This window comes from Loxodonta africana, chromosome 7 (assembly GCF_030014295.1).
Source record: "Loxodonta africana isolate mLoxAfr1 chromosome 7, mLoxAfr1.hap2, whole genome shotgun sequence".
Lineage (NCBI taxonomy): Eukaryota > Metazoa > Chordata > Mammalia > Proboscidea > Elephantidae > Loxodonta > Loxodonta africana.
The window spans coordinates 112,519,486-112,545,421 of NC_087348.1; the positions used below are offsets into that span (position 1 = coordinate 112,519,486).

Here is a 25,936-nt window from a genome sequence, read left to right on the forward strand (position 1 = left end):
TTTTTCCAAAATTCTCTGGCTTTCTAGAAACATGTATCAAATATAAAGATAATTAAAATAGGATAATCTTCTTTGCAAAACAAATTATTTTATGCTGTGAAAATAAAGTTCATTAGAAAAATAAGAAGATGGATCTACTAATTTATTTTTAAGTTTTATGACTATCCATCATGCTCATGACCCCTGCAAAGACTCAAACCGCTCTTGAAGTCATTAAAATTGGGAGCATACTTACCTAGAGTGGCAACTGGGTATTCTACTTTAATTATTTTCTTGAGATTAAGAAACAAGCTCTAAGTACCTCTTAGAAATGTACTGTATTCAAAATAAAATCGAAAAGTCATAGCCTAACTTTAAATATATTTTATAGAGCAACTTTTTAATAAATTATCATCATGAACAATAAATATTTACTAAGAATCCACTAAGTTCAGGTATGGTTATATGCTAGACAGTAGATAAATTTTTGCTAGAGCAAAACACCCCTACACGATAAATCAGTTTTACTTAAGACTTATTTAGCCACTTCTATACCCCAATTTTCAATTATCAAAAGAGAACAAAAGCAAATCATGCTATAATTTGAGTACCAGTGAAAACCTATTTTTCCCCAAACACCTAAGCCTCTTTTGAATACACTGACATTATTGAGTTTCTGGACACATAAATTTCTACGAACCAGACCCCATAATAATAACAGGTAGCATTTTTTTAGCACTTTCTATGTGCCAGATACTGCACTAAATGCCGTACATACAACATCTCATTTAATCCTAAAAATGACTCTCTGAGGTAGGTGGTAGTATCAATTTCAATTTATAACTGAGGAAACTGAGGCTTAGACAGGGTAAATAACTTGGATAATATCAAGCCAGTAAGTGGTTGTTCTAGGATTCAAACCCAAGTATGAGCTTCCAGAAACTAGCTTGTAACAGCTATACATTATCCCTGAAAGGGGGACCTTGTTCAAGTAGCCACCTGGCCGCCTCTTTGGCAGCTCTCTAAATGTATTAAATTAAGTACTAACCCCAAATTAAGTACTAAGGGGCCAACAAATGAGAAGCTTAAAACAAAATTCTGATTGATAAACAATTCAAGTTGTTTTTTTTTTTTTACTTTAATTTTAAACTTAAAATTAAGTGTAAGCAATACTAGTGCTACTACAAATATACACATCATCTTAGGTGGCAGGGAATATATCTATGCGTTTTAAGCTACACAGGCAATATATAAGACGTCATGCTTGGGAAAGAAGGGGGCAGCGAAAAAGAGGAAGCCCCTCGATGAGACGGATCAACACAGTGGCTTCAACAATGGGCTCAAGCATAACAAATTATTTTGAGAATGGTGCAGGACCAGGCTATATTTCATTCTGTTGTACAAAGGGTTGCTATTAGTCGGAAGCAACTCGAAGGCACCTAACAACAGGCAATTTATAACTCATACTGGACTCACAAACTCTTAAGCTATACCCTGTACCACTTAAAAACCACATAGCCCACATTTATCTTGTAACTGGCCATCAAAATTTCAAATTTTATTTTCTGTTATTTGAAATAGAAATTGGTAATTTATATCTCTTGGCTTTTAAGAACACATTTTATTTTGCTGGCCCAATTTCTCAGTAACCAAATTATTTACAGCTAAGAATTTCTGATCAAAGCAGTATCTACCAATAATTAAATTTGATAATGATCAAAGTTGAGCTCTAACAAGGATCCTGGCAAGAAGAAAAGCAGTTATGTACCAATTTTTTTTAAAAAATAGCCAAATTGCCAGGTGCTTGGAAATTTAATATTAATTCTATCATAAATATATCATAGTATTTTCGCATTCCTTGACAGAAAGGTGTTTATAAAAATTCTCAGGATTCAAAAGTAAAATAAGATAAAAATGTAGATACATACCTAGTGCAAGATTCAGGTAAACATTTGAGTCCTTGGTGCCCTCTAGAGACAGAGATTGGCTATCTAATAGGATTTCTATGATCTCACATGTTTACCAAAATGTAAAACACTGAAATAAATATTATAAAATAAAATTACTAAATTCAGTTGTTTGCACTCAGAGCTCAAACTTACTCAAATCCACTACTTATTTACTTTTCAATGATTCAGTAATTTAATCGTTGTAATTCCAAAGGCAAATTATGTTCTCTAGCAAAGCTAAATGCAAAATTAAAGTCGTAGTAGCCTGCATTCGTAGGCTGTTTTACATTTTACAAAGGCTTTCACAAACTTTTGGTCAGCTGAACCTTACAATTCATTTATGAGGACTTAGGGGAGATTTGTTATTATTCCCATTTTACAAATAAGGAAACTGAAGCATGACCAGGGTTAAGAAGGTCTTGCCCAATGTTTAAGTTAAAATTGCCAGAGCAGGGATTTAAACTCAGATCATCTGAAATTCCATGGCTTTGATGTCACTGCACTTTTTTTTTCTCTTAATGTAATATCCCTTCCCATACCTAGGTACACGATTTTATTTAGCTGGAATTTTATAGAGTAGCTTTGATTAGAACAACGAGAGGAAATACTAGAATCAAGATGGACTACAATCACAGGGAAATACTAGGTTCTATTTTCTCTAGAGGAAACCCTGATGGCTCAAGTGGTTAAGAGTTACAGCTGCTAACCAAAAGGTCAGCAGTTCGAATCCACAAGTACTCCTTGGAAACCATATGGGGCAGTTCTACTCTGTCCTATACGGTCACTATGAGTCCAAATCAACTTGACACAACGGACTTAGTTTTTTTTTTTGTTTTATTTTCCCTAGCATTCGCCCGTAATGGCTTAATGAAACCAAGAAAAACCACGTGGAAGTTATAAAGCAGAAGGATTTCACATCTGCATGGCAACTAGACCCTTAATTCTTTGGGTTGATGAAATACTGCACTTTTGATCTCATGCAGATTAAGATGGTTACATTTTTAACTGTAGCCATAGCAGTAGCTGGTATGGTTGAATAAACCAGAGTGTCTACTACTATATACTGCTAAGAAATGTAAAAGAACACCTTTGTAAAGAGTGTGAAAATCTCTGATCTTACATAGCTTCAGTGACCATCTGTCTTCTATGCCCAGTGATGTGTTCATCTGCCCAGGTGATGTGTTCACCCTTGTTTTGAACTATTTTCTTAAGCCTGAACTGCATGTCTTTTTCTATGTTGCTTTTTATGCCTCAAAAGGACTTTGATCTTTCTATCTCCAGTAGGCATTCTCCTTACCTCCCAGAGAGTCACTTTTTCTACCTGATTGTCTCAGGATATATGCAAATGAGTTAAACTTTTCCTTTAAACTCTGGAAGGAGCTGATAATATTTCATAGGAAAAATTACCAAACCTAAGCTTACAGACATTTCTTTTATCCATTTTATCTACTCCACATATGTCACATACACATACGACTAAAGTAAGACAACATCTTGTCTAAAGATGAACAATCAACACACTGGGTGGCAGCTGTATCAGAGACCCCGGTTTCCGTTCAATTCTACATGCCTCAGGACAACACATTACTCCTGCTTTGTGAGACTCATAGTTTCCTCATTCATAAAATGGGCATGGTACCTCACAGAGTAGTTGTAAAGATTAAATGATATATGTCATAGCTATATAAATATAAGATTATAAGGCATCATTGGCATCATTCATAAATTCAGAGGCTTATCAGTAGTTCTCTTAGGAAAGAATAAAAAAGATACAGCATTCATTTCCATTATATTCTATGTAATTGACATAAAATGCTGTCTTGTCTCTTGCCTCTTAAATGAGATAAAAGTCCCAGGAACACGCTACTTGTGGGATTAAACACAAGTAACTTCTGTGGTATCAATAGCACATCATCTATAATGGGTAATGCTAATGAAAGCACCGAAGCTTTATTGTGCTAAACAAAAAAGCATAAACAGGACTCTAATTAACTCTAACTGCCAATAGTGTCCCCTTTTCTATCTCTTCTGCTTCTCTCATCTCTGCTTACTCTCACTACAGTCTTTTGCTATATTCTATACTAACACTGTGTTTGCGGAAACACCTGTATCTAAAGAAACGGCAATGGTTTAAAGATTTTTCTTCCAGAAAAGCTTATATAAGATTTTAATTGTTTGCAAACATCTAGGAAAATAGAGGGAAGGAGAAATAGTTTGGAAGTAGGATATTTGGAAAAAGAAAGAAAATCAGGCTGGAAGGAGAAACTACACAATTTGTTGAGGCTCTCAGCATCTAAGAGTTCCCTGACTAGAACTGCCAGCAGTCACAAACTAATCCCCTGACGCCATACCTTTTACAGAAGCAAGGGGAAACAGCTATACAAGCTAAAGCAATCATGTAGTGGCTGACAGACAAGGACTGAGCGAGAAAATGCGAGAAAAGTGAACAAGGATGGAAGCAACAAGCAAAGTGGCAGACGAGAAATCAAGCAGAAGGGTTAAACCCATTCCGATAAAATTAATTGAGCAGGTGCTCAATAAACCAGGTTCAGTACTAAGTCCAAGAACTAAAGATGCTAAAAAGACATAATCCCTCCCTGTCCAATGAATCTGTTTCCCTTCCAATTCAATAACCATACTGAGTACCTATAATACAATAAGCCAGGCACTCTTAGACGCTAAGTGATTACAACAGATCTGGTCATCATTTCCCTTGTGGGGCTTGCGGTCTAGTGGTGAAAATTAACTTGTAAATTAAGGCTAATCAAGTATGATGTACTATTTTAAAAACTGGTAGAGAAGAAGAATCAATAGGTTCTGGGAAGGGATGACGAAAGAAGGGGTGGAAGACAAAGTTGAGGAAGGTTTCACACAGCAGATGACATTTAAGCTGGGTGTTGAACTTTTCCAGATACAAACAAAACTTTTCCAGATGACAGTGCTAAGGGAATAGACATAGTACATTACAAAGAACACTAACTGGAAATCTGAGCTCTGATTACTAACTAGCTATGACTCTTCAAAAGAACTCGATAATTTATAAAAGAGGGTTTGACCCAGATGAGGTCTTCAAACATTAAAAATCTGAGTTAGGCTCAAATACAGCATTCGGGGACAGTCTAAACTATGGCCCACAAACCACATTCAGCCTACTACTTATTTTTGCAAACAAAACTTTATTGGAATACAGCTATGCCTATTCATTTATGTATTGTCTATAGCTGAGTTGAGTTGTTGCATCAGAGACCACATGGCCTGCAAAGCTGAAAAATAACTATCTTACCCTTTACAGGAAAAGTTTGTCAACCTTTGGTCTAACTATAAAGTGATTCATACTTTATACTTAAAAAAGAGTGAAACATATAACTATATACAATATAGGTTCTTTAGAAAATATATTCACATCACTATTTTCCATGAAAATACAAGTACTATATTTCACTATATATGTTTACTATTGCACCACGCACATGTGGATAATTAATAAATGCTATCTTTTTTTTTTTTATCGTTAAAAACAATCATTAAAGAAAATCAGAGGGTAACTTAGGAATAATAAAAACAATCTACCAGTTACCAAAAAAAGGTGCTTTGGCATTATTTTGATAGGAGAAGCTCTGATTTCAGTGCTCTGTCTGTTTGTCCACATAGTCTCTATCAAGATGACAAACCGCTTCCTCTTAAAGCAAACCACCGTAATGTAGAGAATCACAGGCAACTGTATACTGTTGGACATAGTATCTTTTTTAGACAATGGCAATAATTAGTCGATTTTAGTGATGCCCACTTCTTTACTTCACTTTTTAGGCTGCTGGCTGAAGCCTTATGTATTTCTTTATAGGACACTGATGGAAAGAATATGCTCCCAAAACTTCTGTGCATATGCTTGTGAGATCTAAATTTCGAGTAGCTAGGAATCAGTAAATTATGTCCTGTTCTGATCTAAGTGACCAAGAGTTACTGATACTATGGCAAGAACAGTAAAATCTACAATAATAGCAGAAATTCAACTTGGAAAAGAGAAGACGAAAAGGAAGTCCACAAAGGAACATCATTTATAAAAGGAGCATATTTTCATATTCAAGCACGGCTTCCATGGAGGAAACAGGATGCCACAGCCAGGACATGAGAAGAAAAGAATTCCAGTAACTGGGAAAAATACTCACTTGCTTCACATTTTCAGCTAAGAAGACAATATACACGCTACAGAATCCCAGCTGCGTTATCACCAGAAAAAAGTCAACCACACTCCTGGAAAAGATACCCATAATATGCATCAATAACAGCTGCTGACACGTCAGTGTATTTTATTTCTCTCATTAACAGTTTAAAAACATTTTACAATGGTGGACATCCTTTTTATTTCCTTAAAATAAGAAACATTTAAAATATCTATTTTCTACAAAGGTCTACATTTATGATCAGTATATCACTAGAATTATTACAGAGCAAAAGCATGGTCTGTTCAGTTAAAAAGCCAAGATTTTTCCATCATTATCTGTTTTTGAAATTCAATAGTCGAGCCATAAATATGTATATGCTTATAAAATGGTTTCATAAAAACATTTCACCTTTTAGATTAAGCTCATTTCTCCCACTTTTCAAAGCTTCTTTCAGATCAACACAGCGCATCTCCCATCCCTCAAGCTTCATGCCATTTGCAAATATGATGAGCATGCTCTCTAGTATCCAAATTACTAATAAAAATATGGAACGGGAGAGAGCTAGAGGCATGGCCTTAGCCACCAGAGACTTCTTCAGTAACTTTTTTCTGTTATTTTTTAATGAGATACTCTAAAAAATTCAAGCTACATAAAATAATGTAGGGGAAAAGGGCAGAGATATAACCAGAGACATCACTCAAATTAGCATTTTTTTTAGGTATGGTAGTTAAATAAGTTACAAATTTGCCCCCATGTTACTAATATATAGCCCAGATGTCTCCATTTTGTTCTGGGGACAATGAGTGACTACGACAGCATGCATTTACTAATTCATTCTAATCTCTTGCCTGACCATTAATGTCAAGCTGTCAAACAATCTAGTCTACAAAAATCTATGGATTCTCCTTCTGAAACTGGAAGGGCCTTGCTTCATTCTCATTATTGCCATAACTCTACCATTCTCCATAATTCTTTAGGGATCTCTTTTGTAAGTTATCTTGGTACCCTGAAATGAACTCAAGTCTCTTCTATCTGATAAATGACATTTAAGGATTCTCTTACTATTTCTTCATCCACCTTTGATTTTAGTGTCCTACCAACAATCATTCAGCCATTTCTATCTGAAAGCCATTCTCCTTGATAGAAAAAATAGACAAAGCTGTCTTTAGACCGAGGCACAGAAAGGGACCCAGTGAAGTTCTGGGTTCTGGGGGCAAGTCTCTAAGATATTAGGCCCTGTTTCCTTCTTTCTCATACTCGGACTATCAGGCACTTTGAGCAATTTATAAACAAATCTCACTTCCTAAAAATCTCCATAAAAAATAAAATAAAATAAAGGCAATATTTAATGATATATTACTCTACTCACACTGTTCTTTCTCTTTTTCAATTCCCACAGCACGTATGATTTGAACCACAGTTAACATTTCGTTGATTGCCTATGCTTCCTTATTTTTCCAATCCTGTGTTCACCTGAGATGGGCCCTGGTGGGGCAGTGGTTAAAGTGCTCAGCTGCTAACCAAAAGGTCAGCGGTTGGAACCCACCAGCTGCTCCTCAAGAGAAAAGATGTGGCAATCTGCTTCTATAAAGATTTACAGCCAAGGAAACCCTACGGAGCAGTTCTACTCTGTCCTTTAGGGTCACCGTGAGTTGGAATCGACTTGATGGCAATGGGTTTGAGTGTTCACCTGACTTTCATTAGCCATGTCCACCAATGATAGAGAGTTATATTTAAACAATATGATAATAAAATAGACTTATGCAGAAATATAGCTATACCTCAGATGTCCTATAAGTATGCAGCTAAACACTATAACTTTATCTGAAATAATGAGATCACAGCATCTTTCCTGCTTTTTTCCCTTTATTTAAAAAAAATATTTAACCTTATGTTATAATGGAGCCCTGGTGGTGCGGTGGTTAAGAGCAAAAGGTTGCCAGTTCGAATCCACCAGCTAATCCTTGGAAACTCTATGGGGGCAGTTCTGCTCTGTCCTATAGGGTTACTATGAGTCAGAATCCACTCGATGGCAATGGGTTTGGTTTGCTTACTATGTCATAAGGTGACTAGATACTTTATAAATATCATTTACTCTACCATAATAATCCTGTAACATGAGCATTATGTCTCATTTCCTGACTTTTTTCATTAACAAATAAAACCAAAACAAAATGATAATTTGACTGGAAATTGGTAAAGGTATTTTAACTTGCCTAACCATAAAGATTATTTGTGTTTACTCCCCCAAGTCTATCGTACTTCTATCCCTGTCAGATTAAAATACTTGAAAATTAATATAATCTTGACAACCCAGATAGACATTCATAGCATAACAAGTACTTACCTTCCCCATGCAGCTTGCTTCTGAAGACAACCCCATGGGCTCACTTCCATAGCAAAACTCACAGTGTCACTATAACCTAATGTTGATTTTTTAAACCTGTAATTTAATGACACACGTATCAAAGAAAAATTTTAATTTAGGTCATTAAACCATTCCTTAAAAAGAACATCAAACAAATGAGAATTAATGAATGAATGCGGGGGTATGCAATAAAGTTTTCAAGATTACAAGATTTACATAAATTCTGTCTCCTAAAGCACATTTCATGAAATTTGTAAATTGTGTATCTGTTCTTTCTACCAACATACTAGTTTTTACTGACTGTTAAAGTTTTTGTATTTACAGACTTCATGTAACCTTGTATTTGTGGTTCACTGATTTAAATATTTCAGTTACATAAAAGCACCAACTACACTGTTCCTGTTTAAATTATTCAGTTTCTAGAAGAGCATGATTTAATAATATATCTGTAGAGGGCTTTACAAAATACTGTCACATAAACTATCTCATTTAATCCTCAAAATAGTTCCAGGAAATAGGTATTATTTCCCCATTCTCTATTTTTATTTTTCTCAAATACGTATTGCTATTTGAAGATCATAAATGACTTGCCCAAGCTTTAAGGGCATTTAAATTTTTAAAAAAGCCACATTTAGAACACTGGTCTACTACAATAGTCAATACTTAACACACACACTAAGTTGGTCCATTGTCCAGTAAAAGCAAGTCATGACACATAAGAAACAAGAATATTATTTTATTTACTGTCTATTAACACATACATCAAAGAGCATCAACTGCATTATGTATACCAAAAAAACCAAACCCAGTGGCGTCGAGTCGATTCCGACTCGTAGCGACCCTACAGGACAGAGCAGAACTGCCCCACAGAGTTTCCAAGGAGCACCTGGTGGATTTGAACTACCGACCCTTTGGTTAGCAGCCATAGCACTTAACTACTACGCCACCAGGGTTCCGGCATTATATATAGGGTAGCCCAAAACTGAACTACTGACAAATTAAAAGTCACACTGCTGTCTCCGTATCTCACTATACCTTTCCTGACTTTTTTCACTTACAATAAATAAACTACTCCACTTTACTAATAAGGCTGTATCTTAAAAGGAGGTAGACTGAGTAGATTTAAATCATAGGAAGTACTCTCCTTCCCACATATATTATCTTAGACTTGTTTTTACGTAATAGATTACAGGAAATACAACTTCTACTTGTAAAGCACAGTAGAAATATAAGACTATCTGATGCTTTAAATACATAGCTTTAAGTAAATAGGCTTAACAAATCCACATTTACCTCTGACATAGAAAGTGACTGCAACGTACCAATATGTGCATACAGTGAACAGAAATAATTCCTATAAACACAAGGCTGATTGGTCCAAGCTGTGAGGAAGAAAATTTACAATATAAAGGTCAAATATTTAAGTTTTACAAACATTCAGTTGCCTTATAAGCAATGAGATGACAAACTACTCATGTGCAGTGATTAATATTTGTTGAACAAAATGTTTGAAGTTATTTGCATAAAATAAGATTAATAAATTCAAATACAGGAAAAATTTCATGTAATATTTAAGAAAACCAACAAGGATTTGATATAATCAACTTGGCCACCCAAACCTATAGAACACAGAGTACACATATGCAACAAAGTAGGATACAAACAACATTTTATTTACCATCAGATGGCAAGTCTATGACTACCAGTATCACATCATTATAATTATATGCAACCGTAAATCATCATTCTAAATTACTCATGAGCACTATATCAAACTGGGATTGTGGGCAACCTACTCTTCCACAGGCGGTTTGTTAGGAACTTACTACATGCAACAAACGGTGCTTGGAAGTAAACAGAAGAGGTCAACAAGGCAATCACAGTTTCCGGTCTCATTAAGCTTAAATATATGCCAACATTTTATATTAAAAAAGAACTACTTAAAAAAGTGACACATAAAAAACTTCAAAATATTTATTTACTCAAAAATGTCAAGTACTTATTTACTAAAACTGAAGTAATGACTGGATTATCAAGATACATCCAAAAACTGCCGAAGTTTATTTTTATAAATGTAAAATTTTAAGTTGTTCTAAATTAGGGTGGAGAGAATAGTGAAATGTAGAGAAAGATGACAGTTAGAATTGTTTAGTTAGAAAATTTTTCAATTAAGAAAAGGCCAAGTATAATTTCATTATTCTATAAGTGAATTCTCTCCTTTACTTATTAAGTGATTACAATAACTGGTTTTAATTATGCTTTAAATATTTGTCTTTAGAAGATATTACTACCCTTTTTAAAACTATTATTCATTGAATCTGAAAACCACATATCTTATTATGTTTAAAAACTATAACATTTCCCAATATGAACAATGTTTTCTCTAGGTGTATTTACAGTCCCTAGGTGGTGCCAATAGTTTACACAGGACAATGGTCCTAAAGGTTGGCAGTTTGAAGCCACCCGATGGTTGCTATGAGTCGGAATCGACTCGATGGCAATGGGTTTTGGAGTTTAATGATACCTTGGAAGAAAGGCCTGGTGATCTGCTTCCATTACGATTACAGCCAAGAAAACCCTATGGAGCAGTTCTACTCTGTAATGCAAGGGGTCACCATGAGTTGGAATTGACTAGGTGGCAACAAGTTTGGTTTGGTTTTGGTTATAACTGTCTTTGCTGAAATGAATACATTTTTTGAGTCCCTGAAAATCTAAAATAAGATATAAGTATACGGGGCAGTTTCTACTCTGTCCTATAGGGTTGCTATGAGTCGGAATCAACTCGACAGCACTGCGTTATACCTGGGAAAATCAAACATTGTTTTAGGGTTTTCTTTTCTCAAATACTACACATTAGTGTTTAATTAAATAAAACGGAAAGATATAATTGATTCTCATTTTTTGTTAGACATCATTATCATAGTTTGCATAATTTTAAAACACAGCAGCTGAATGATCCTTTAGCTGTCATCTGACCAAGTTTTATTCGGAGAAATAGCTAAAGTTAGGACAGATGTTAGCTTGTAAATTAGGCTGTCTGCTGTAAATTAGACTGATTACTGCATAATAACTGGAGATTACAAAAAGAAGTCTTACCACTATGCCTGCGTTTTTTATTGCCAATGGAAGTCCTAAAAGTCCAGTTCCAATATTTCCTTTAAGAAGATGCATAAGAGTTTGTACAAACCTGAAAAGTAAAGTTTTAAGACTTAAACATATTAGAATAAAATCTATTAAAATCACATGACTATGATTTTAGCATCAGAAAGGAAATGGAAATTCATCTAGGCAAGCAACCAAGTAACATTTCCATTTGACCACTAGTTCGGAAGTCGTACTTGCTTCAAGTTCTATCTTTGCCATTTAATAGTAGGATATATAGGGTTCCCAGAAAGATCACTGAGATATTTAAGTAAAAGTGTTTTGTGCACAGTAAATTAATAAAGATAAAGCAATTTTCTCATAAGATATTTTGTGCTAAAATTTATATGCACTACAGCGTCATTTCAGAACAATGCTGAATGATTACATAGAGTTAGGCTGCTAAGTGAATTATTGAATGATACTGCCTATGTAATCAAGGTACTAAACATATATGCTCCATGATTATCAAACTCAGATGAAATTAATTAAAAGAAAAAACACAAGTTTGAAAAGTATATGTATCATTAAGATAAATACTAATTAATTTTTTGACATCATGAACTCCCCAAAACGTATGACCTAAGAAAAGTTTCCAGGAGGCATCTGAAGGAGGTCTCTTGAATACCACAACATTTAAACTTACAAAACAAAATGCTGGCCTAAAATCTGTTTTCAATATATACAATTTTGATCAATTAAACTTAGCATTTTTCCTTAATCATTAGTTTACTATTAGTTAAGGACTCATTCAAACCTATTAATTATGACAAAAATGTCATGCATATGATGAGATTGAAAATGCCATGGCTTCGATCAGGTGCAACTTAGTCTTCAAGGTGACAGCTTTGCTTTTCAACACTTTAAAGAGGTCCTTTGCAGCAGGTTTGCCCAATGCAATGCATCGTTTGATTTCTTGACTGCTGCTTCCATGGATGTTGATTGTGGATCCAAGTAAAATGAAATCCTTGACAACTTCAATCTTTTCTCCGTTTATCATGATGTTGCTTATTGGTCCAGTTGAGAGAATTTTTGTTTTCTTTATGTTGATGTGTAACCCATACTGAAGGCTGTGGTCTTTGATCTTTATTTTCACTTTCAACAAGCAAGGCTGTCTCATCTGCATAACACAGGTTCTTAATGTGTCTTCCTCCAATCCTGATACCCCGTTTTTCTTCATATAGCCCAACTTTTCAGATTATTTGCTCAGCATACAGACTGAATTGGTATGGTGAAATGATACAACCCTGACACATGCCTTTCCTGACTTTAAACCACTCAGTATCTCCCTGTTCTGTCCGAACAACTACCTCTTGATCTGAGCACAATTAAGTGAATGGAATTCCCACTCTTCGCAATGTTATCCATAATGTGTTATGTCCACACAGCTGAATGCCTTTGCACAGTCAATAAAACACACGTAAACATCCTTCTGGTATTCTCTGCTTTCAGCCAGGATCCATCTGACATCAGCAATGATATATATCCCTGGTTCCACGTCCTCTTCTGAATCTGGCCTGAATTTCTGGCAGTTCTCTGTTGATACACTGCTGCAGCCGCTTTTGAATGATCTTCAGCAAAATTTTGCTTGCATGTGTTATTAATGATATTGTTCGATAATTTCTGCATTCAGTTGGACCACCTTTCTTGGGAATAGACATAAATATATTGATCTCTTCCAGTCATTTGGCCAGGTAGCTGTTTTCCAAATTTCTTGGCATAGACAAGTGAGCACCTCCAGAGCTGCATCCGTTTGTTGAAACATCTCAATTGATATTCTGTCAATTCCTGAAACCTTGTTCTTTGCCACTGCCTTCAGTGCAGCTTGGGCTTCCTCCCTTAGCACCATTGGTTCCTGATCATATGCTACCTCTTGAAATGGTTGAATGTTGACTAATTCTTCTTGGTTTAATGACTCTGTGTATTCCTTCCATCTTCTTTTGATGCTTCCTGTGCCATTTAATATTCTCCCCATAGAATCCTTCACTATTGCAACTCAAGGCTTGAATTTTTTCATCAGTTCTTTCAGCTTGAAAAACACCAAGCGTGTTCTTCCCCTTTGGTTTTCTATGTCCGGCTCTTTGCACATGTCATTATAACACCTTATTTTGTTTTCTCAAGCAGCCCTTTGAAATCTTCTGTTCAGTTCTTTTACTTCATCATTTTTTCCTTTACTTTAGCTACCTGACGTTCAAGAGCAAGCTTCAGAGTCTCCTCTGATATCTATCTTGGTCTTTTCTTTCTTTCCTGTGTCTTCAATGACCTCTTGCTTTCTTGAAGTATAGACGTCCCTGATGTCATTCCACAACTCGTCTGGTCTTTGGTCTTTAACGTTCAACGCGTCAAACCTATTCTTGAGATGGTCTCTAAATTCAGGTGGGATATACTCAAGGTCATACTGTGGCTCCTGTGAACTTGCTCTGATTTCCATTAGTTTCAACTTGAGCTTGTATATGAGCAACTGATGATCTGTTCCACAGTCGGTCCCTGGCCTTGTTCTGACTGATGACATCGAGCTTTTCCATCACCTCTTTCCACAGATGTAGCCGATTTGATTCCTATGTATTCCATCTGGTGAGGTCCGTGTGTAGAGTCTCCATTTATGCTGGTGAAAAAAAGGTATTTGCAATGAAGAAGTCATTGGTCTTGCAGAATTCTATCATTCGCTCTCTGGCATTGTTTCTATCACCAAGGCCATATTTTCCAACTACTGATTCTTCTTTGTTTCCAACTTTCACATTCCAATCACCAGTAGTTATCAATGCATCCTGACTGCATGTCCAATCAATTTCAGATCAATTTGTTCTTTATTCCTGAAGAGACAATCAATTCCTTGAGGGGAGAGACTAGGTCTTAGTCATCTTTGTGACTTCTATAAGACCTAGTAAAGTGCCTTCCTTGCCTACAGAGACGATAAAAAAGCATACGCTGAATCAAAAGAAAAGGAGACTTAAAAACTGTAACACTTACGAAATGCCCTCTTGATCATCAAGTTGGTAATGCTTCTGAACAGGCAGGAGTTCTTGTTCATGTTCTTCATCTGATGTGCCATCAAAATTCTGCTCATTTATCAAGGGTCTCATTACATCCATATCTTTAAAAGAAAAAGAAAATACTTACTACAGTTTTTAAGAATTGAGGAAAAACTGATATAAATGAACTCAGAAGTATTATGAAATTATCACTTGTTTTTACTATTTCCATCCTAAATTAATCCATATTAATATCTTGAGTTTCAGTATGTTTAGAAGAGAACTAAGTAGGCTTATCTGGTAGATATTCTGTGTGGACTAACCAGGGCAAAGTGAAAAATGTAAGCACTCAATGCAAAAATTTTTTCCCTTTGTCTTATTCCTAGGCATCTCATGAAGTCTGAAGTTTGTGATAGTCTTATGTCTTAGTAATACTAAAACAGAAATTCAAGAGTGGTTTTATTTGTGCTCCTTACCAAAAGGTCAGCAGTTTGAATCTACCAGCCACCCACCAGAAACCCTATGGGGCAGTTCTACTCTGTCCTGTAGGGTCACTATGAGTCAGAATCAACTCGCCAGCAAAGGGCTTGGCTCTGGTATTGAATTTACTGGTTTTTGGCGGGCTGTGTTGAGAGATTAGGATGTAGGCAGCTGCCTTTGCCCCAGTGCCAATAGGAACTTAGCATATCAGTTTTTCATAAAACTAAAGTTTAAGATATTGGAGGATTCTTGAAAAGAGTCTTTTTGAAGTCATTTAAATATTCTTTCTCAAATAATATAACTAATGTGTAATAAACATTTGAGATTCACTGAATTATGATAAATTCTAAATTCCTGGAGCCCAAATTAATGGGGGTTTTCTATAAGCAAAATTCCCCAACTTTTTTTTTTTTCTCCTAACCCTTTAATCATCAGGGTATCCTCCAGATATTTTTTAGTATCATTTCCTTGTTTCTTGTCCTCCGGCTTCAAAAGTGGCACAGCCCAGACGTGAGCAGAATGAAAAGTCAATGTCTGTCCAGTATATGGTCTACTGGGGTATCTACTGTCTCACATGTACTGTAGAGATCTATTTATATTATAAATTATGTTCTTTTGTTTGAACAGACACTATATCCTTTTCTATCATATTCTACTAAAAAATCTTGTAAAACTATTACTTGTTACATCAGCTTTAGTTTCAAACAGAAATATGCTAATATTTTCATTCCTAATGTATTCTATTACCCTTGTTCACGCTTGAGTTCCTTTTTTTTTTTTTGGTCAGCTTATCCAAATTGTCAGTTATTTGAACTTTCTAATGTCATTCTACCTGAGGCTATGCAGTATGTTCGTTCAGTACTAAGTACACGACCTGATCTCAGTAAAGATAGCCAATACTGCCAGCATTTTACTAACTGAACAATCTGTTATTTGGAGCACACTGCCCAAGAGATCATGCCAATAATGGAAACATTATGAAAAGGTAAGTTCTCTCATAACATTAGAAAATATAAAATCTAAATGATAAGTTTACTTTTAACAGCATCACAGGAGAATTTATTTTTAATATATTTTCCAGTAAGCCTGAAATTGTTAAAATTATCTCTAAATATTAGTTCTACAATTCACAGAATCAAGTTTTTAAGATAGAATTACAGTTTGCACTCAGATTCGTAAGTAAAATTTGTTTGGGATCAATCACTTAACAAATTTATATTGTTTAGTAAAAGCCTTATTTATTTATTTAATTTTGTTGAACAGTGTAATCTCCTATGGTTACACTTTTCCCTAGTTCTTAAATTATTTCTCAATATTATGTTGTCTTGGAAAAATTAAAAACATTAGAAGCTGTAAAAACAGCTTTGCTTTTTGCTTTGGTTTGTCTCATTCCTCATAATTTAAAACCTTGAAAAAATTAATTACTCCAGGAAGCTTCTCTAATTAACCCTCTCCCAATGAGATTGAGAAGAACTAATATTAAAAAGTTGAAACTTTTTAGGAGAAAAATACTTTGTAACAGTGTTAGGAATTTAAGGAGTACACGTTTACATAATATTTTGATTCTACCATTAAAGAAAAGCCATGCAACGTGACACATTATTAGCTAAATTCTAACTACGTGTGCATTTACTTACACGAATTTTACAAATACAAGCTTCACTTAAAAAAAAAGAAATCTCCATTTAAAATTTCCCACTTATTTGTCTGTATTAGTGAGTTGTCAATATATAAGATATATATACTTGTTAAACTAAGTGAACCAAGAATAGGTGAAGTAATCAGGTTTTAGGACTTGAATCCAACCAGGTTTTAGCTTGAATGACACAAACCAGCTCTTGAATCTAAATTAAAAGGACACTTAAACTACAAATATTTGGGAAAGTGATATACTCACACACCCAAAAAGTTGCTTCTTTAAATACTGATAGTCTAATTAGAAGATCCAGGTAAGTGTGATTGTCTGTGGATGAGATTAATAGTCAACTAGTCATACATAATTTTTAGAAGATCCAGGTAATGCTAAATATAAAATACTAAGTTGTATGTTTCTTCCAAAGTTAAAAAAAAATATATAGGAAGATGCAGTTATGTTGTTTATATATTTTTTCTTCTATTTGACTTTTTAATTTTTTAGGAGAGGTATTAGTACTGGCATTGGCCAAGAGACTGAGTAGGAGGGCATTCCAAGCTTGAGAACACACTGCCTGTTTGAGAAACTTTAGGTTGTTTTAGTATGGCTGAAACAGAAGTGCATGTATATGGCAGAAGATTAAGCTGGAAAGCTTGAAAAGATTTTGTGAACTGTGCTTAGCAATTTGGACTTAATCTTATAGGCTATGAAAAGCCATAGAAAGCTTTAAACTTGATCTGCATTTGAGCAGTATCGCCCCGGCAGCAATGTAAAGAATCAGAAGAGTAACAGCACTAGAACTACAGAGAACAATTAGAAAACAGTCAAGGCAAGAGATGGTGAGGGCTTGAATTAAGTCAGCCGAAGAGAAAAGAGTGGTTAGTTAAGGGACAGAAACAAGACTCCTTGACCAAACAGACATGAAGGTTAAAGGAGTCAAGGATGCTTCCTAGGTTACTGGCATGGGGAAAGGTGAATGGATGATATTGCCATTGAGAAAGAAAGCACAGGGCAGCAGTGTAGTGTGTCAGTAGTCCACACCACATATTTAAAGGCCTGGGTTAAATCCCAGGCCTACCATTTAGTAGTTCTGTGAACCTGAGCTAGTCTCTTAGCCTCTCAGTTCAGACACAGTAAATTATTTCTCTTCCCTTAGTGACCTCTTTTCTCTTGCTTCTGGCCTTTGCACATGCTGTTCTCTCCTCAATCACACTGTCTTCCTATTCTTGCTTCTTTCCTCCCAATTACATCTAACTACTGAATTCCTTATTCGTTCGTCAAGTTTTAGTTTAGTCACCACTTTATCCTGGTACCTTCCTCAGCCCCCAAGTCTGAATAAGGTGTCTCTGTGTTCTCATAGAAACCAAGCTGACTCCAACTCATGGTTACCCCATGTGTGTCAGAGCAGAACTGTGGGACCAATAGGGTTTTCAATGGCTGATTTCTCAGAAGTACGTCACCAGGCCTTTCTTCCTAGGTGTCTTTGGGTGGACTCAAACCTTCAACCTTTTGGTTACCAGCCGAGCATGTTAACCGTTTGCCAACCCAGGGGCACAGCATCCTATAACCCCGCTACCACAGTGCTTAAAACATTGTCTTACACTAGACCATCTACTTCTCTGTAGTCTCTGCTAGGTGACAGGAATAATGTCTGACTTGTCAACTAGTGCATCCCCAAGTATTGGGAACACAGTAGATGCTCAGTAAGTGAATGCATAAATGCATGAAAGAAAAAGCAGCATGTTAAGGAAAAACATGAGCTCAATTACATATTATATATACACATTAATGAAGCCCCATTACAGCAATTAGTGAAACCAACAAAAATTCCTGCTTTCAGGAAGCTCACATTCTAGTAGGTGAAATACACTATAAATGAAATAAATAAGTAAAATAAGGGGTACGCTAAACAGTATGAAGTACTTAGGAGGAGAACGAGGATTAAGCGGCAGAGCTCGTAATCTTAGGTAGGGGTAGCCAGGGTAAGCCTCACTAAGAAAGTGACATTTTAAGGAAGCCTGAAGGAGGAGCAAGAACGGGCAATGTGGGTAACTGGGGACAGAGCAATCCCGGCAGCAGGAACAACAAATGCAAAGGCTGTCAAGATGGAGACAGCCTGGTGTATTTGGGGTGCACTGAGGAGGCCAGAGTAGCTAGAAAGGAGTGATCAAGGGTGTAGAAAGAGACGAGCTCAGAGAGGTAACAGGACAGATTGTATACAACCTTGTAGGCCATTCTCAGTGATATGGAAATCCACTACAACAGTTTTGTCCAAAAGAAGAAATGCAGTTTAAAATTTTCGAGTAGCAACATAAAAAAAAAAGGAACAGGAGAAATTATTTTTACTAATTACTTTATTTAATCCAATATAACCAAAATATTATCATTTCAACAGGTAGTCAACACAAAGTATTATTAAGGAGATCTTCTTTCTACACTCTATTTTTCACACTAAGTCTTTGAAATCCAGTATATATTTTACAGTGACAGCGTATCTCAGTTAGGACAAACCACATTTCAAGTGCTCGATACAACATATGACTAACAGCTACCATACCGGACAGCACACCACTAGAGAGCTTTGAGAAGAGGAGTCACATGATCTAATTTATATTTTAACCAGATTCCTCTAGTCCTATTTTTTCATGTGTAATATCAGAATTAACTTTTACCACAAAGGAGTTTTGTGATGATGAAATGAAATAACATACATGAAGCACAGAGCCCTGTCCTTGGCACATAAATAATCAATAAATACTAGTTTTCTTCCACTTTTACATATTGATTTACTGGAGCAAAATTGCACTGTGTAGGATTTAAAATGCCAAACAGTGACAAGAAATTCGATTTATTTAATTAAGCATTTTTGAGCATGTATGAGCTACAAAATGTGCTATATTGCTGAGTATGCAAAGATGGATAGAACATGTTATACTGACCAGAAGAAAACACAGAGGCCAGTAGAGGAAATAAACACTTAAAAACTCAACAAAGTAAAAGCTTTAACAGAGTTAAGAACAAATGAAATAAAATCTGAGCACTCATCCCAAGATAATGAAAAATTATACAATATAATTTATATTACACATGAACTCTATTATTTGCTACTGTCTTGCTATAATTTGGGGGCACGTGCTATGATTATAATTGCTGTCACGTGCCACTGAGTTGATTTTGACTCACGGTGACCCCATATGACAGAGCAGAACTGCCCCATAGGATTTTCCAGGCTGTAATCTTTACAATGGCTGTCCATAAAATTTTTGTGCTGGGTTTCAGCAGATGTTTATTATTTTGTATAAAAATATCCCTGTAGTTAGTTATAACAACAAAAACATTTGTTGGAAGCCCAGCTTACATGTATCAGTACACCTACTGATCACATGGTTTCGTCTGCATGTGCTAAGAGCACACGTTGTTGTTTTTGTTGCTTCCAGTGTTTTTACAGTCACTGATTTTGTCCACTTTTCTGGTGCTTTAGCTACAATATTGTGGTAATTAGTTTTCGTGAATATGTATCAATGACTTTTTTGAGAATTAAGCAGTAAAGAAAAAGAAGGAGTGATATACAGGAGTTACAATTTATGAGTAACATTAGTACAAAAAACATTACTAAGGATTCTGTATGGTCTGGCATGGAGGAGGTCTATGGCTGGGTGACACCATGAGTTACGGCACTGGGTGATACCAACCCTAGTGACACCACTGCAGACCAGACCTCTCACTAAGTCCAGATTCATAAATCCTATGGCCTGCTTGATACCCACACTTGGATGTCTACTAACCAAAACCCAAACCAAACCCACTGCCGTCGAGTGGACTCCGACCCATAGCAACCCTATAGGACAGAGTAGAACTGCCCTGTAGAGTTTCCAAGGAGCACCTGGTGGATTCAAACTGCCAACCTTTTAGTTAGCAGGCGTAGCACTTAACCACTACGCCACCAGGTTTAGACATCTCAGAATTAACATCCCTGAAATGAACTCTGGTCTTCGCTCCCAAACCTGCTGCTCCTATAGCTTTACCCAGCTGTACTGGTCACCTATTGCAGCATGACAATCCATGGCTATTGTTAAGAGGTCTCAGTTTCTTGTTACATGGGACTCCCCTTAGGACTGCTTGAGTGTCCTCACAACATGGCAGCTGGCTTCCCACAAAGTGAGTGATCCGAGAGAGAGAGAGCCAAGAAGAAGAAGGCTCAATTCCATTTATCCCCTAGCTTTGGAAGTCACAAACTGTCACTTCTGCCATAATCTATTCATTAGAAGGAAGTCACTACATCCCACACTTAAGGGGAGAAGAACATTAAGTTTCTCTTCTTGAAGGGAGAAACGTAAAAGAATCTGCAGACATATTATAAAACCACCATAACATCTCAGCTGATAGCAATCCCATTCTTGTAGTCGCTCAGGATGACCCCTGGAGTCATTCTTGTCTCCTCTGTTTCACTTTGACCCCTTATCCAATGTGTTAGGAAATCATGCTGGTTTCACTTTCAAAATATATTCAGAGTCTATCATTTCTCGCTACCTCCACTGCTGCCACCTTACTGGTTTGAAGAGCATGTGTATCACTTTCTTGGATTACTGAAACACCTTCTAACAGGTCTCCACGCTTCTACTTTTCCTCCTTTATAGTCTATTCATGCAATAGTCAGTGTAACACTTTTAAAACTTAAGTCAGATCATGTCACTCCTTTGCTCAAACCTTGCATTGGCTCCCGATATCTCTCAGAGAAAAAACCAAAGTCTTTACATGGCCTGCACTAGCCTAAGCAAACCAGTTGCCATCAAGTCCATTCTGACTCATGGAGACCCCATGTGTCCAGGGTAGAACTGCACTCCATGGGGTTTTCAAGGCTGTGACCTTAAGGAGGCAGATCACCATACTGCAGTGCCTCTGGGTGGGTTCAAACTGCCAACCTTTAGGTTAGTAGTTGAGCACAAACATCACTCAGGAACCTACATGGCCTATATAAAACCAAACCCACTGGCATCAAGTCAATTCCACAGCAACCCTACAGGACAGGGCAGAACCGCCCCATAGGGTTTCCAAGGCTGTAAATCTTTACAGAAGCAGGCTGCCACATCTTTCTCTGGAGCAACAGCTGGTGGGTTTGAACTGCCGACCTTCCAGTTACCAGTCAAGCACTTAGGCACTGTGTATATAAGGCTTGCTGTTAACACTCTAATCTTACCACTGTCTTGATCACTTCAGTCACCTTGGCCTCCTTACTATTCATGTCTTTACTGTGTTCTTTCTGCCTCTAATGGTCTTTCCCCACATAATAGCTTGGCTAATTCCCTTACCTCTTTCCAAGTCTTTGCTCAAATCTTACCTTTTCAATAACGCCTATCCTGATCACCTTACATACTACTGTAAGCTGCCTAGCCCCTACCTTCACTCTTGATTTTCCTTACTCTGCTCTATTTTTTTTTCCCATGGCACTTTTCACCTAATATACTATATAATTCACTGATAACTGTGTTTACTGTTTATTGTCTGCTTACCCTTACCAGAATATAAGATCCATGAGAGCAGGGATCTTGATCTCTTTTGTTCAGGAATGTGTCCCAAGTGACTAACAGAGTGCTCAATAGAAGCTCAATGAATACATGCTAAATCAAAGAACACACATAAATTTTTTAAAACTCATTAAAATCACTTTGAAATCTTTTTTTCAGTTAATAAAATGTATATGGCGAACACCTTTCCATATCACGTTCAATGGCTACGCAGCATATTGAACATAAAACATTTACCTATCAATTTCCTTTAGACAGTTATCAGCTTTTCTCTATTATAAACACTGTAATGGTCATCTCTGGATATAAATACTGGTTTACATGACTTACTTCCTTGGGAAATATTTTTAAAAGGGTGTGTGTGTGTGCGTGCGTGTGTATTTTTTTTTTTTTTTTTTAAGAATAGATTTTTTTACCAGCAATGCAGAAACCCTAGTGGCATGGTGCCTAAGTGGTATGGCTAACCAAAAGGTCGGCAGCTGAAATTCATAAGGCACTCCCTTGCAAACTCTGTAGGGCAGTTCTACTCTGTCCTATACGGTCACTATGAGTCGGAATTGACTCAATGGTAATGGATTTGGCTTTTTTTTTTTTCCTTTGGTTTACCAGCAATGCATGAAAATGCCCATCTTTCTACATCCTCACCAAGAGAGGGTACTAATGAATTTAAAACTGAGTTGGATAAACATGGGTTCATATCTGGGCTCTGCCATTAATAAATTACTATATACATAATTACTATACCTATAAAATGTATATTTTACTATATCTGTACTACTATATCTATAAATTGGGGATAATAATAGCATCTAACTATATCTATACTATATCTAATTTTTTTTAATTACTATATCTATAAAATTTTTATATCTATACAATGGGGATAATAGCTTCTAACTCACTGCTTAACACATAGTAATCATTCAATAAAATGTTAAATGTTATTACTTCTAACATTACCATGACCTGAAAAAAATCAATTGCAAAGTGCCCTGCACTTTATTACAGAAATAGCGACCTCTTTCTTGAAGATTACATTTAATCATTCAGCATGGAATGAATATAATTCCTAAGCACAGTGCCTATAACTGGGGGATAACCATGTCACTGTCCTCATCCTTACTTTTGTGTTCCTCTTGACAGCGGGAAACCACACGCAAACATTCCCTGTTGCCAAGGAGAGACCAGAGGAAAGCAGGTAAACAAACTTCGCCAAGCGAGCTAGCTACAGGTATCTCTTGTTCAGTGTGGTCAGGTCGTCCTTTTCGTCATTCGTTGGGTGGCAGGGGGTAAACTGAGGAGTCACCTGAGCACTTAATTGGGCTGCCGCGTTTGAAAAGCAAAACAATGGCAACTTCCTTAAAGCATCATTGCAAAAAATGGGGAGTCAAAGCGCAGACTCTCGCTTGCCTTTGACATGTACACACACCGCACGAGCATTTTGATGCCCTTTGTAGACCCCGTCTCTTTGGCCATGACCAGGCCCTCTAGCCAGACAACGGGTTCCAGCGCGGGTGCTGACCCCGGGGGTCAGCGCCTAAGCCTCAGCTCATCCGATGTGTCCCGAGGTGGTTGGCTTGCTGGGTTTCAAATTCAAACCTGTGCCAGACCCACAATCGCAAGAGCCTTGACAAAAAAAAAAAAAAAAAGGGAAGAAAGAAAATCGCCCCAGGTCCCTCCTTGTCTAAAGGGAAGCAACTTGAACCCGGATGCGGACGGGGTCACCAGCGTGGGGCAGGCTCCGCCTCGCCGCCCCGCTCGGGCCCTGCACTCCTGCACCCGCGTCCCCGGCCGTCGCCGAGCGCAGGGCGGCCGGAGGCCTGCGCGCATCCCGCCGACGCTCAGTCCCACGCCAGCGTCGGCCTCGCGTCCTTACCCACACGCAACACCGACCTAGCTCCTCGCGCCCCGCCGACTCGGCCGCCGTCGGCGACGCCGCTTCCATCTCTCAGGGGTCTCCAGGACGCCGCCGCCCTGGTACTCGCTCTCCCGCCTCGGCGTGGCTGGCGACGCCGAGGCCTAACGGGCTGTGCGGGACTAGCCCCCGGCGCCCGCTGCCCAGCCCCCGCTACCCGGCCCCGGTGCGCCCCACCCGCGAAGCGCGGAGCATGCGCACTGGGGCGGCCCGGCCCGCGTAGGCGCGGGCGCGAGGGCCCCATCCTTGGATTCGGTGACTGCTGTCAGTGAGGAGCGGGAGGGGTCGGAAACCAGAGGAGGCTGGGCTGGGGCGTCGACTTGGAGAAGGGATGGATAATGAGAGCGGAGAGGCGTTTTGGATGTAACTGGGAATAGGAGCGTAGAGCTGGCAGAGACCCAGTCCATAGCTTGGGGGAGAGTTTGAGAGGGCCTTAAAAAATGACTACGAACGTGATTTTGAGGCGGCCATCTCTTTTTTTTTTTTTTTTTTTTTTATCTATTTGCGTGGTAAAGTAGACCAAAAACAAAAAACATTGCAGTCGAGTAAATTCCAACTAGAGAAACCATCAATGAAATGGGTAAACAATAGCCGCAACAGGGAACTCAAACCAAACGGCCAACGTTTGGTTCTGTTACACATAATGTGACCTTGGGCTGGAGCCAACTGGAGAACAGCTAACAACAATCTATTTGCAAGACTTCACATTCTGTAAGGCATGGTGGAGAACACAAAGTGAGGGGTTTGTATCCTTTGGAGTTTTGAAAATGTTTGTTACCAGTCTCCTTACGCCGTTATGAGTCCGAATCGATTCGACAGCAACGGTTTTTGTTTTTTAATGCCCCTATTTAGAGACATAGGATTCACTCAAGTAGAATTTAGTTTAGCCAAATATAGTTTTATTTTAAGGATTTTTTAATGCTCTTAAGAGATATTTGAACTCAACTGCGGTGTTGAAAGAGCAGTGTCAAATACTCCTAAGCGCAATACCTAAGTGCTTTAAGCATGGTATCTTATTTAATTCTAATGACAATCGTATGAAGAAATTCCAATTTTTACATCCGTTTTACAGATAAGGAAACCAAAACTCACAGTTAAGGAACTTGTGCAAAGACACGAAGCTAGTAAGTAGCAGAGACGGAATTCTACCCGCTACACTCGATGGCACTGGGTTACTGGGGCCAGAGCTTTGGCTCTAAACCAACATGCAAAACTGGCCTCTCAGGTGGGTTTTAATAAATATTTGATTAATCAATGGGCGACATAGGCTTTTGGTTTGAAAGGAAAATATTTATTTAAGCTTTGATATTGCCTACCCTCCCCCCCACCCCCACCCCATGGTTCTTTAAAGTCAGGATAACAGACAACACTTTACTGCCCATTTCAGTCGGGCCTTTTTAGGAACATTTTGTTCAGAGTTTCCAGGACCACTGATATAACTACATGGCGATGGTGTTAAATATTTAAAATTCTGAGTTTATAAAGGTACACAGCTACATAATATATCTTTCCTCCTGTTGCATCCTTTGTAGGTTTTCGCTAAATAGTTGGTGATAGTGATGGTTTTGCCAGAACTCTTTTTTTCCTTTAGGACAACCTCAATCACTCAAACGTATACACATGCAACCCCCAAAAGGAGGTTTTATTTGAAGTGTCCCTGACAAGGAACAAAAGGTGTAGGGGAGATAGAGGAAGAGGACGTCTATCCTGGAACATAACTAAACCAATGGCCCCTAACCTGTGTTGGTGGGGAGGACCTGGTTAGGGATCAGTGGGAGATAAGACAGGGATCAGAGAGCAGTTATTGCACT

At 37.5% G+C, this 25,936-nt stretch overlaps 1 protein-coding gene across 5 annotated transcripts in view; it reads right to left on the reverse strand.

Annotated features, from left to right (window-relative positions):
• The window catches only part of SLC36A4 (solute carrier family 36 member 4), a 66,615-nt gene extending 42,359 nt beyond the window's left edge, over positions 1 to 24,256 (reverse strand). The window contains exons 1-6 of one of the 5 annotated variants that reach the window (XM_003415584.4): positions 24,104 to 24,254; positions 14,571 to 14,694; positions 11,556 to 11,646; positions 9,753 to 9,841; positions 8,439 to 8,534; positions 6,095 to 6,179 (exon numbers count right to left, since the gene is read on the reverse strand). In XM_003415584.4, the coding sequence (XP_003415632.1) occupies positions 6,095 to 6,179; positions 8,439 to 8,534; positions 9,753 to 9,841; positions 11,556 to 11,646; positions 14,571 to 14,694; positions 24,104 to 24,155 (537 nt within the window). In that variant the 5' untranslated portion in view covers positions 24,156 to 24,254. Of the gene's footprint in view, positions 1 to 6,094; positions 6,180 to 8,438; positions 8,535 to 9,752; positions 9,843 to 11,555; positions 11,647 to 14,570; positions 14,695 to 16,953; positions 23,839 to 24,086 lie in introns of those variants that run through there. The other 4 variants (XM_010595381.3, XM_064288822.1, XM_064288823.1 and 1 more) reach the window with 4 other exon arrangements.
• Positions 24,257 to 25,936: the final 1,680 nt, after the last annotated feature.